Source organism: Empidonax traillii, unplaced genomic scaffold (assembly GCF_003031625.1).
Source record: "Empidonax traillii isolate 1590-97213 ecotype Southwest subspecies unplaced genomic scaffold, ASM303162v1 scaffold706:size701851, whole genome shotgun sequence".
Classification (NCBI taxonomy): Eukaryota; Metazoa; Chordata; class Aves; order Passeriformes; family Tyrannidae; genus Empidonax; species Empidonax traillii.
In genome coordinates, this window is record NW_020955899.1 from 78,334 (window position 1) to 92,467 (window position 14,134).

The following is a 14,134-nucleotide window of genomic DNA, read 5'->3' on the forward strand; positions in this document are numbered from 1 at the left end:
GAAAAAAAAAAAAAAGGATTTTTTACAAAGAAGGAAGAGAAAAGATTTCAGGTTCATAGGTTTTGTGGAATTTATGGCATGGGATGGGATGGGATGGGATGAATAAATACATAATAATTTATTAAATTACAATACTAGTGAAAAAAAAAATCTTAGAAATTTGATCCAGAGTTGTTGGAGCCTGCTAACATAACTAGTTTTAAATGTAATAAAAGACTTAAATACTTTTATTTTGATTTTAAAGAAACTACCTATAAAAATATATCTATGTTTATGCTATTTTTTTCTTCTCAGCTCCCAGCCAAGCTCCAGGCAATATTATGTGGATACAGGATGGCTCACATGTGTCTCTTGGGTGGGAGCCAGTCAGACCTCTAGCTAATGAATCTGATGTAATGGGATACAAGGTCAGTGCTTCCCCTTCCTTACTCACCTTTGTCTCTTCCAAACAACTCCTTCTCTTCTTTGGTGGCTTTTTTCCCTTTCTTGTTTCTTTTGGTGTAAGTAAAGCGTTCTGTACAGAATGTCTCCAATCATTTTTCACCATGAAAAGCAATAAATAAAATTAAAATGAGAAAAATGTCCCAACATATTTGTGTGTTGTGATTTTCAAATACTGATTATAAACTGAGTAAGCTTTGTCTGAGGGGATCAGCTCATTATCTCTGAATCAGAAGTGGGTATTAATAGGGCAAGCCTGTGATGAAATTCCTGATAACTCCTCAATTCAACTGTGTTTGCAGTAGGATTTAGAGAAATGCAGAATAATGAGGCACCATAAATTGACATTAAAATTAATATTTTTATGGAGCAGAAACACAAACACTTCAGTTTGTTTTATAATGATGTTGGTGATGTTCAGCAGTCAGTGACAGTAACATTTGGCATTAAAGTTTTAAAGTTTTAAAGAGTAAAATACAGATTAACATTTAAATAGCAAGTCACAAAACCCCACAGAATTCGCTGCAATATTTTAAATCAAAGTAGAATGTTTCTAGTGTTTTTACAGAAGTGCAGAGGTTTAGTTTTTTTGAAGCCTGTATACAATCATTTCTATACACTAAAATCTGATATTGCCTCTGATACACTAGGAAATATCACCAAGAAAGTGTAAAATGGTTCAAATAAGCCAGAAACTGTTCTAACCTTTATTAGATTCGGTCATATTCTGAAATAGTTGACTACTCTAGTTTTTCACACTTCTCTAACTCTTTCAATTTTGTCTGGGATTAGAAACTCTTATGCGGAAATACCAAAAAGACAGCTACATACTCACTTGCTTTTCCTCCCATAAATTTGTGCTGAATGTCACCACAGGTACAGGGACAGACCTCAGCTATTCTCAGTTATCCAGCTAAGGTAAACACAATAAGGACATTTTCTTTACATTTGAAGTTCAGTTCTTGAGCCAAAAATGTGAATATCAACACAAATTTGGGGATAAGAATTTGAATCGAATGGAACCAAAATTGCATTTTGAAATTTTGGAGGTAAAATTGTGCAACATCTAATGCTGGAGAGGGTAAATGTTCTACCTTTGCTCTGGATGACAATCTATGTTCTTTCATGTTCATTAATTGCTAGTATACTTTTCTATTCCTGTTTCGAAGCCACTGTAGGGAGGGAAGATTAAAAGCAGATGACCGTTCAAATGTAATATCACAAAATCCTTAATGAAAGCATGAAACAGTTAACACTGCAGTGACTGTGTTATCTACACAAAATGTCTGGTATATAACTTGAATGACCACTATGACCACTGTCTATTTTATTGACCATAGGTTTTATTTCGGCAAGAAGGCCAGAGCAACAGTCAAGTTATAGAAACAGAGAAAACCTCTGCGGTGGTACTTCTTCCTGATGTTGGTGTCTACATCATTGAGGTCTGTGCAGTTAGTGAAGGAGGGGATGGGACTGCAAGTCCCCAGATCAGAGTTCCATCTTTTTCAGGTAAGGTTACACTAAATTTGAAAGAGTAGTGATTATAGCAATGCTAATTAACTCTATTATTCTCCATCTGAAAAACAATGTTGTCACAATTATTTAGCTATTAGATAAAATTATTAATCTGAGTCCTCAGTTCCATGATGAAACAAAGACATTTAGTGCCATTTGAGATTCTCAAGAGTATCTGAGGCAACCATGTGAGGTTGACAAAGCAGAAGATTTATAGGAAACCTTTCTCTTTCTAGGATAACATTTGAAAACCTAACTGAGCTATAGATGTTTACATGTGAACTAGGTGTCTCAAATAGCAATATAGTCAGCTGAAATGTAATCCATAGGGACCAAGAGTGGAGCCTTGACAGCAATTCTGTTGAATTTAAATATTCAGACGTAAGCCCATTAGGACACCTGATATGTTTTAAGATATTCCAAACATTTGCACATGGCAGATATAATATTGGACTTAGAGGTTACACACATCATTCTGGACCACCAGCTGGAGGTGGTCTAACAAAGATAAAATGGCATGTATATAGGTAGCAGACTCCAACTTCCCATGAGGGGAAGAGCAGGGGCAGCCACTGATCTCTTCTCTATGGTGCCCACTGACAGGACCCGAGGGAATGACCTCATGTGTTAGGGGAGGTTTAGGTTGGATATTAGAAAAAGGTTCACCCAGAGGGTGGTTGGGCTCTGGAACAGGCTCCCCAGGGAAGTAGTCACAGCACAAAGCCTGACAGAGTTCAAGAAACATGTGGATGAAGCTCTCTGGTACATACTGTGAGTCTTGGAGATGGTCCTGTGCAGGGCCAGGACTTGGACTTGATGATCCTTATGGGTCCCTTCCAAATCAGCATATTCTGTGAATCTGTGAACCCTCTGTATCTGCCTACCTTAGAATAAGCTGAATTTCTCTTAAGATTCCAATGATTCCCTTGAATAATTATTATTTTATTAAATTATTAACTTATTACAGTATTAAAGTGCTATCACAAAGTAACTTAGGATGTCTAGATTCTATCTCCTCAGTTACTGTGAAAAGTTGAAAAAATGTACAGTATCAATATTACATAGGTAAGAAAGGGATGGAAGGATTATTGGCAAGAAAAGTAGAAAATAACATTGACTTTTGCCTAAACACAACAAGGCATCTTAATTCTGACTTTCTGCTAACACTTTAAAGTTCTACTAAACATTGCTTTACACTGTTTAAGGAGTGCTAACTAAAAGATATGAGCCTGAAACTTCAGTCTAGGACTAAAATTTCATCTTTAATCTAGTCACAAACCCACAGTGCTATCATCAGAATGCAGAACACACCAATCCCTGCTCCACGGAATATTTGTTTCGTGTATCCTTTGACCCATAACTCTAGGCTACCAACTCTTTCATTCCCTCTCTCCTGATATTTGTAATTAGGTTATGCATATCACATTAGTTCCATTTAGGTCAATTGTTGTCCAAAGGAACCCAGACTGATTCCCTTCCCATTCTGTTGCCTCTGCCAGCCCAGAGAACAGTTCCCCTTAACATGGCCTTTTAAGAGACTGCTGTAATCTAAAACCATCACTGGACTACTGGGCAAAATACCACTTTTTCCTCTGAGCAAACATAGAGATCAAGGGCCAGCTTTAATCCTTTTTTCTGGGAAGATTTGTGACTATGGCTGGGACTCAGAGCAGCTTCTGTAGCCTAATTCTTTTTTGAGAATTAAGGCACAAAACCGCATACCCTTTTGGAATTTCCTATTCATCTGCAGACTGAATATAAGGCTCCAGCAGCTGAGTTGCTGTAGGTATCCTCATAAAATCACCTCTGTGTAAGGAGCCTATTTTCTGACTGCAGTTATCAGAAGCTAATCCATTCCTAAAGGTTAGGCTTTTGCTGAGGGTAATAGAATACAAGTTTTGGGCAAAATATAGTATCTAAATGTACTGACAACCATTTGCTTCATTTGTTCCTTAATTACTTTGCTTTTCATTTCAGGAGGGAAAGTAACAAGTGCTCAATCCACCTTACATGTGTTGTCTACTTCCTCGTCCTCTGTAACATTGCTTTTGGCACTGATGGTACCTTTGACGTCATGGTGAAGGTTGCAGACTTTATTGTTATTTCTTTGCTTTAACTTAATGACACCAAGGGGTGGAGTTTTATGTCTGTGGAGAAACTGGAAACGTGAGCTACTGCTTAAAGAACCATAGAAATGCCTGTGGTGCACCTAGAGGAGTGTTGGAGACACGGTCAATAATTCATTAGGTTTTTATCTCTTCTTTATTTGTAATAGTCCTCTAGGGAGGAGACCCTTTTTGCCCAAAAATATGCAGATTGTATGTAATAAACTTTTGTAAGCAAAGGTAATTTCTGACAAATGTATTTTCCTTTTTTAATACGTTCCATTTTGGTGAGCCCAGTCATGTGTCATCAGATGTTTAAAAGTAGTGTCTAGTACAGTATATCTGTTTGGTTTGGAAAAAAATTCCTTTTTTAAAATATAGAACATAGTTTGATGCAACTTTGTCGAATACTTTGCTTGCATCCCCTATAACTGGTTGTTTCTAGTAACAACTGAGAAAAAATATAATTTATCTACACAACCCACTGCAAAAAGTAAAGAGAATTTATTCTGAAAATGTATAATATGTATTTAATTAGCAAAAATAATTGCCAATAAAGTACTGGACAGCATACTCAGAATGTGGCAAAATGGAGCAGAAAAAAGCATTTATTTTATTGCAAGGTAAATGAAAAATTGTTAAATACAAACTTAAGAGGAAACAAGTTTTTATTCATCAAATACTGCAAGATTTTATGTCCAATGAATCAGATATTTATTTTCAAAAGTAAGAAAGAAATCAATTCCTACTGCATATGACAATGAAAACTGCACTGGGCATTTAAATATTATATACATTGAGATCCTAGGTGGACAAATAAAGCAAAGCAAGGAGAGAAATCTACTGTTTTCCAACAACTTCTGAGCTTTTTTTCCTCCACTTTCTTTTTCCTCTGAGTCCATTCTTTAGTAACATTCTATGCTTTATATAGATGGTTATCAAGTTGAAGCATAGATGAAAGCATATTATGGAGGGAATATTAACATTTTTCAGAATTTAGTCATTCACATATATTCAAACTGCAGTACGATATATTTTGGAGGATTTAGTGTCTGAGAAAAAATACTTGGTTCTATTTCTATAGCTTACTGGACATTATTCTTGTAGGGACTGTGTGTTATCAGTTTTAATCCCCAATTTTTGCTATACCAAAAATTTTTCATTCAATAGGCAATTTGGACAACTTTTTGGCATTGGAAGGCCTTTCCACGTATTGGCACCTGAAGCAAAATAATTCCCAGAGTAAATGGTGTGCATGTTTGTACAATTACTGTGTGCACAGTGCTGTGACAAGGGTGTTTTACTAACATATCTATGAATCAAGCATAGGATGAACATTCCCTCACCTGAGAAAAATCAGGTCAGAAATGTTTAACATGAAAGCCCTAACAGCACAGTTCTTCTAGCTGTCCATCCCTCTAAAAGGGTTTGATGAAAATCTATTTCAATTGATGGGTTCTGCAATCAAAATGCTATTATTTTGCCTATTCACTACCAAAATAATTTTTAGCATTTAGCTAAATATGCTCTTTCTCAGCAGCTTTAAAGTAGTAGACAAGAAAGTACAACACAGATCAAGTGCTTAGTAGGTAAAAAGCTGACTGATGACTAAATGTTTTTTCTTTTTAATATTTTATCAGTAAAATTTTTCAGAGAAGGTTCAACTGAAATCTTTCTTACCCACTAATATTTTAAATAATTTTTTTAAAAATGTGGTTTAAATTTACGTAGTCACCATGTTGCTAGAAAAACAAAGGCAGGATAGCTAGCTAAGCACAGGCTGTAGATAGGAAGAGACATTCTAGATCTTTGTTTTCTGGAAAAGTCTCTGAGATCAAAGAAAGGAAGGTGTAACGTACCTTGCTGATAGAGCAAACTCACAGAAAAAATAACTACCTGCTGTCATTTGTAAAACAGCAGCATTGTTACTATGCAGAGAACCTGCATTAGCAATCCACCATCTTTCAAAAGGTTAAAATAAACAAGAATAAAATGATGAACCAAAAAAGCAAAATGGCTATTTTATAAATTAATTAAGCATAATTTCCTCTATTTTTTATACAATCGCTTGCCAATGCAGTTTATTTCAGAGTATTCAGAAAGGCTACATTCACTAAGGTGGCATTTGCTGAATGGCAGTTAAAATTTCTGAATACAGTAAATGGATATGCTTTATAAGAAGAATAAAAGCCTGATAAGGAGATAGAACTCCATCTTGATACATCTCGAACTCTAGTATGAAGATAAAGATAAAAATACTGAACATACCATCAGGTAATGTAGTTGTATTGCAGGGACAAAAAGGGGTATGTTTTATATTCAACATGAACAGAATATGTATTTTGCATCTTAAATATAATAATAAACATGTTTTAAATGTTTAAGTACCTATGTATTACCTATTTGTTACTTTGTAGAAGATGTTTCCTTATCACGACATCTTTCAGTTGCAAGGGAAAGCTTTTTCCTTTTTCCTGTAGAAGATTGTAATACTGCAGTCTGGCGTCACTGAGGAGACTGTATTTTTGTATACAGCCACAAGATCTGTTCAGAAAAAAAATTAATTAGAAAGAAATTTTGTTTCACAGACCAAAAGAAAGATACTGTCATGGCCCATATCACAATGTTAGATATATTGTACAATCTGTATATATGCTATATATAATGGTATATACAATGTGGAAGACACAGTAATATAATAGTTCCTGTGTACTGTTCTTGTAACATTAGATCTTTTTAATAAATTATTCTCTTTTTATTGGCTTTTATCTTATCTCCTGTCAGCTCCTCGGTTATGTTCATAGAGTACAGGGTTACACAAATATTTTGGTTTTCAGCAGCAAGAACCCTTTAATTACATGGCTTTCAAGAAGAAAAGGATGAATCTGCAACAGTGACTGTGGACAACGCAACTATTAAAATCAAGGAATTTTTGTCATCATTCCAATTTCACCCAAGTGTTGGTTTCCCTGGGTAGGTATTTCTTTTATAACTAAATAACTGAAAGGTTCAAGAATTCTCAACATGAAACTATACTTAACAAAAACTGCAATGTAAGTCTGCAACTTAGCATCAGAGATAAAGGTTTTCTGCTTTAAAAAAAAAAAAAAATCCTGAACAGAAGAGAGATTTAGATTAGATGTTAGAAATACATTCTTTACTTTGGTGGTGGTAAGGCACTGCCCAGAGAAGCTGTGGATGCCCCATCCCTGGAAATGTTTAAGGCCAGGTTGGATGGGGCTTTGAGCAACCTGGTCTTATGGAAGGTGTCTCTGCACGTGGACAGGGGTTTGGAACTATATGATCTCCAAGGTCCCTTCCAACCCAAACCGTTCTACAATTTCTATGAAAAGTGCTTTATAAGGAAGTCACCAAGATCAATCCTCTGTATACTGAAGTATTATATAGCTTCTGGTACCTCTATGTCTTATATTTGAAATACTTTTTGTGATAAATCACAAAAGAATAGTTTTCAAAAACACACATAGGTTTTTGAGGAAAAAATGTAAAATGAGTGACCCAGCTGTAGCAAATATTTTCTTTTTGGTAGTTTTATTTGAGCTTTTAATAATCCCCAATCAATTCTTTATGAAATGCATATTTACAATGGTAGATGACTTTGGAACACAGTATGAAGTCAAAAAGCCCATACTGGAAATAAAAATACATTGCCACAGTCATTTGAACTGAGGCTTCAATTACAAAATGGGTACTGCTTAAATAGCATATTATATCAGGACTTCCATTTAAATTAGTTATGAATGTCACAGAAAACTGTAATTGACCTGCTTTTGCTGACATGGAGAACTGTACATAATGAAAATCCATATCCTATCAGAACTTCTACTACACTGCAACCCACTCTTGCCCTTTTATGGCCATCATCCCAGTTCCTCTGAAAATGAAAGAAAATTTCCTTCTTAATTACTTCTATGCTTTTGAGTAAAACAATGTCAAAGATAAAAGACAATGAACAGCATTTTATTACAATAAGTTAGTTGCCTTTAGGCTGTTACAAACAGCCTCCCTGAGTATGCTGATACATAATCTGCTTCTGAAAATACAGGTCCTGAGTTTGTTCTAAGACTTTTCTGTCAATTCCAGTAAAGACAGACCTGACTTTGCCTTTATTGGAGTTCATATTTTTAATACTTTAAGCAAGTGTACATTAACAAAAACCTCACAAGCCTAAAGAAAAAATCTATGGATAATTGTACAGCTTCAGTATTTTCATTACTTATTACAGGGGTCAGCTCTTTAAGCAAACTGGTACAAATATTTAAAAGCACAGCTATTCCTGCTTCTTGTGCTCCTTATGTGCTGTCAGGTTATTAACTAAACACTCCAGCTTGTATAAGAAACCTACCCAGTCATCAGAAGAAATTGATAAAAAATCCTAGAATGCTTCTTGATTCCTCTTTTACTGTGATGAAATAGATGTGTCGGGCTAGAGAAAAATACACTCCCTTTCGATATGGTTTGGTAACAGAATTTTTCATTTTTATGCTCAAAATCATCAATTTTAAAAAAACTATAGAATAAAAACATGAGTCTCTTCCTGAAAAATACAGTTATCATGACAAATAGCAAAGGCAGGCACTATATGTGATAATCACAAAAAAAAAGTTATTCATCATGTTTTACTTTTTGTAAAGAAAATAAGATCAGAAAATGCATCAATTTGCTTTCCATAACAGAAAATGTGAATAAAAAGATACTAAAAGTAATTGAGGTATATCTGGGTCAAAGCTTTAGCAAGTACAATTTTACTTTAAGCTGCATTGCTCTGCTCCCTGGCTGAACAAGCATTTCCATTTCATAATGACACCATCTCATATCTTCTACAAAAGAGACTTTCTGACTTTTTAAGACAGGATAGTAAAACAGGGTAGTCTTCCTGATATTTCTTTAAAACTTTGCCATATGGAGCAACTGACTGACTCAGAAAAGAAGCCTCAGTTTAATTTCTTGGGTTTTGTATAACTCATTCCCTTATTACTGAGTGATATATGCACCCAAATCTATCCTTTTGGAGAGAGTCATTCTAGGTGATGATGTTGCATATGTATGTTTGTTCTAATTAAGAAGTTTCACATGTGCTTTAGATGAAAAAAGTGAACGTCCACCTTGCTGTGATCACTAGACTGTAGTACATGGGCACGCAGATGAGCAGTAGAAGTAACACACAAGTCTGGTTCTGTTCTAACATGGAGAAGACTCAGAAGCAAATCGTTGATGTTTCCTAATTATACTACATTTATTTCAAGTCCCATTAGTAAAAACCAAATTACTCACAGTGCAGTAAGTGTCTCTTTTGCTCCTGTTACATAAAAGAAAAAGAAACACTTCACACTGCCCTACAACTTCCCAGGCAGCCCCTTCCTCCTCCCCCTTTGCTGTTTTCAAAAGGGTACCTGTGTGTATGGAGAAGGCGGGGGGAGAGGGGAGGAGAGACAGAGGGAAGAGGAAATCCATGGGCAGAGTCTCTCACATGGAGAACCTGAAGTTAACCCTCCCTCTTGACCTAGCAGGGTTTGCTTTACAACAAGCCATCTGAAAGGGTAAGTCTTTTACCTTCCAAACACGCAAAAGAGAAAGCATTTTTACCCGTCTGAGAATGGCTGCCCTAGACTATCCAAAGCACTAAGCTGGGTTTCCACTGTGTGTCAACACTTTCTGACTCTCCAAGTAGAACAGAAGCTAATCCCACAGCTTTTGAATGGGAAATGAAAGGAATTTCTTCAATACAATTTTTCACAAAAAAAGTTCTTGAGTGCCCAGGGTACCCATAATAGGAAACATCAGTCTTTAATGCTCTTCACAAAAGCTTTGGCCCTTTTAATGCGGGAGGTAATGCTGTCAGTTTGTTGACTGAATGTATTATTGCAGCATGAGATACAAGCTTGTAGTGGCAAAACTTCTGTCAGATTTCTAGACCATAAATTACTTGAATGTTGCTGGATCTCTGCAAGTTTGTTTTGCAGAATGGTAGCCCTTCCTTTCAGATAATTTTTTATTAGACTCAAACATTTCTTGAAAGTTTTTGATGTACTAAGAGCTACCACACTGAAAGTCCTTCAGCACAAGAGATATGCAGCACCTTGGTGTTAAACCTTGGTGTGACAGCATATTGACAAACATACTCTTTGCTCAAGGCATGGCTACTTCCACAGTTCTTCCCTCCACTAAGAAAATATTTACCTTCATAAACTGTGATGAGGTATTTCTTTTCTTAAATGGCTGCTGAAACTTTTCTTACTTCTCGTCAAAGAGTACATCTGTTAAGATACTGTAAGTATTTAAAAAGGGTGTAAAAAACATGGTGGAAATGCTCCAAAAACCAATAGGTCTGCTTACATTGGCCAGGAAACAAAATAAACCCAAAATGAAACTGTGTTCCATCCAGATAATGAGAGTGAGATTAAAAAAACCCTTTTCTGCAAGACAAAACTTTGATTTTATCACAGTACTGGTACTGTGTGCACTTGAGGTCTCCACAGCTCTAAAAAGTCTTAGAAGGAATAGCAAAGAGACGGACAACTGAAGTGATCAAAGGTGTTGCCTAGAACATCTGCCACTTGAGGAGAAGTTAAAAAGACTAGGGTTCCTCAGTTTGGCGACAGGTGAGCAACAGATAAGAAGCCATCATGCCCCAACTTTTTCTCTCCTGTTGTTTCTCTCCCTTCCAATAGATAAAGCACTACAAAGGCCTGTGAAAGACGGACTCTCAAACCTCCTCCTCTTCCTGTTTGGAAACCGTGCTTTAATTCAAAGTTGAAGATTGTACTTTTTCTGTCCAATGAATACTGAACTAGGCACACAGAAAGATCCAACCCTGAAAAGATGCTGTTTCAGAACAGCAGGGCCAGAGCAATCAAATCTACTCAGAGTCCTGATACAAGCTAGAAGGAAAAGGTGTTTGAGATCTGTGAAATCCTCAGCTAGATCTTTAAATCATTTGCAGCAGACAGAAAAAAAAAAAAATGTAGGAGCTGAAACTGGATTTCCAGAATCAGTCTATCATTTCTACCAGTAATTGTCTTTAGGTCTTTATTGTTATTGTTCTAATTATTTCTGTTTAAGTTATGTCCTCATTGTGGTGCTTGCAGGCCATCTGTTACCTGCTAATAACTAGTCAAATTAAGACTGTCAAAAAATGAACTCAGAACTCTACTAAGTATCTTCCTATCCTTGCACCATTTTTTAAGCTTGAGCCTGGAAGTGTTTCAGGAAAGGTAGCAGAGAAAAAGCAAATATCTGTTCCTCCTCCTTTATGAGTTACAACATCACATTTACTACCAGACCATGAGAGACCAGGGGAAATAAAAATGCAGCATTTTTATTTTATCTTTTATACTAAATACACTAAGTGGAATGATTTGGTTATAATATAGTAAAGATGCCTGATTGATGTAGGTTATAATTTTAAATTTTAGTTTTCTGCTTCTGAGTACATGCATACTCACTAATTAACTTGAACAGCAGCTTATAAGACTGGTTTTGACTCTCCCCATTTAATGAACAAAATCCAATCAACCACCCTGTTAGCGTAAATGGAAAATACATGTCTGCAAGAATGATAAATAACTGATTGCCATAGTGATTAGCATAACATGCCTCATGGAAAGCTATTTGGTATTCAGCTCCACAAGCACTTTTTAAGGATGGATACAAGCCTTTTGTGCACTTTGCATTGGATGTGCAGCTGATTTAAATAGGAAGGCATCTTTCTAGATCTAGTGACTGAGATTTTCATTTTAAACTTTTACATTTCTCTTTATAAGAAAATGAATCATATTTTTCAAAGTGTTGTGGTTATTTTCACATAAAATGTATATGTGATTCATTCCATTAAAAAAATATATTTTTAGTTGACCCAGGTGCTCCAAGCATTATAGCTGAGCTATACTAACCTCAGGAAAGCTGTGCTAAGTCACACTTAAGCAACCTAGTGACTTCAGAGACTGTGTGCTCTACTCTGGAAGCTTTTAGAGCCATTGAACTCTGAATATCTAGGCTGTAGAGATATCCAAAAATTAGATACATCAGATGTTCCCCTGGCTTAAAAAATAATAGATCACATTTTGAATACACTTGAGGTAAACCAAAATGCTGCTAACAGAGAACAGAATACCTATATTTGATAAATTGGCAATTCAGCTGCTCTTTTTAGTTACTTAAGTTTCAATTAGGATGTACTTTAATATGTTGTTCCATATTTTTAACATATTACCTTATTCAATATCAAACAAAATCCCCTTCAGATACAAAATAAATCTGGACAGCTTTACAAGAGGTTGCCATGCCTGTCACAGAATTGACTAAACTCTTGGCAAAGGTCCTCCTGGACTGTAGGATCTTGTATCATCATCTCAGATTGGGTCAGTAGAGCTGCACTGAGTGTTTTTTCCATCTTGCAAATGTATAGGTTCACTTCAAGGTGAGAGTTGAAATGCAAATAAATTCTATTCTGCAACATAATATGAAAATCTTAAAGTAACTGATTAGGAAAAACAAGCAACTCATATATTCAGCTTATCCTACAAATTTAGAGGCATGGTGGAAGTCAGGAGGAAGGGAAATAACCTCTCCAGCTACAGAAGAGATAAAACTAAAAGTTTTAAACTGTTCCTTGAGATCCTAAGGACAGGTACTGAACTATCATTCCCAGGAAACACAGTATATAATGAAAAGCTTTGCACTCATCATTTTCAAAATCTGGGCTATCTCCACAGCAGCATTTAAATATAAATGCCAATTGTCAATTCAAGGAATATAGATATGAAACTGGGATCTAAATAATCATAGATATGGTGCAAACAAGAGTGAGAAATGAATGTATGAAGTTATAATATGAGAAACTTAAAAACTTCCCCTCATCCCAACTACATAATTAGATCTTAGATATTGCATTGTACTAGCTGGAAAAAAAAGTTCCAGCAAAGCAGGAATTAACTTAAATTTCCCATCTGTCTGCTGAATTTGAAATGTCTCTGGGACATCCTACCATTATTAAATGTTAATGGAAGACACACCAGATACCTACAGGATCTTGCCTGCAAGCTCTCCTGCCCCTCTTTCCTGCACATCGCACTCTGAACTGTTGGCTCTGGGAAGGAGAGGCCAATAAAAGGTTCTCTCTGCCTCTTTCATGCCCAAAGAGTGAAGACAACTCGCCCACCAGTAATTCTGAACTGAATGAAGATGTAACCCTGACCTTCCTTCTGATCCTCAGTACCAGCACCAACCTGAGAAACTGCTGAGGAGCAGTGCTTCTATTGCTGTATTGTTCCTGCACAGCCTTGCATGACCTGCTCTGGAAAGAAAAATGCCCACCACTCTCCAAATTGCACTGTGGATATGGGCTTCAAAGGCTTCTGAATATCAAACCTGTTTTGAAGGGTTCAGTTTTCATAATTCATAATACCTTGGAAGGTTTTACTTTCATCACAACCCTGGGAAATAACTTCAGATGTGTTGGTTGAACAGTAGCATCCCTGAGTGTCCACTCAGAATATCTCAGTATAGCCCATGTGCAGCCTAAATATATTCATGTTTATATTATGCATACATGCAAAAGAGAGATGTGTTACACCACTCCTCACTTAAGCAGCATTTATAAAAGTGTCCAAGACAGTAAAAAGCAGCCACTGATATTTTTTTTTCCAGTTTTACTCATTCACCGAAATGATATTTTTTATTTGAATGTTTGTAAGGAACACAGCAGAAGCAGAGATGGAAAAGAAGTAATTATACCTGGTGAGTGGAAGAATCCTCCAGTGAGAGAGTTACCCTACAGGGGAAAGTAAAGTACTGAGGGCAAAGCCATGAAAAAGGCAACATAACTGAACATTTCTTTGACAATGAAATCAATTAGTCATAAAACCAGTCTTCCAAGGTGGTCTTCCCATGCCAGTAATAATCTGAAATCAAATTAAAAAATAAATAAACTCTATTGCAACATCACATAAAAAGGACAGTCTGATGCTCACACACAGAAATTTATGAAACCCCTACAGATTTGAAAAAGAATAAAAGAGTCCTACAAAGTACAAGGCACTATATTTTCCACT

General features: G+C 36.0%; 1 protein-coding gene across 1 annotated transcript in view; it reads left to right on the forward strand.

The window, feature by feature from the left end:
• Positions 1 to 4,301, forward strand: part of CNTN5 (contactin 5) — a gene marked incomplete at its 5' end in the record, with an annotated part of 61,692 nt that extends 57,391 nt beyond the window's left edge. The window contains 3 exons of the mRNA XM_027900082.1: positions 295 to 407; positions 1,782 to 1,950; positions 3,934 to 4,301. Coding sequence (XP_027755883.1) covers positions 295 to 407; positions 1,782 to 1,950; positions 3,934 to 4,037 — 386 coding nt within the window. The remainder of the gene's footprint in view (positions 1 to 294; positions 408 to 1,781; positions 1,951 to 3,933) is intronic.
• Positions 4,302 to 14,134: the final 9,833 nt, after the last annotated feature.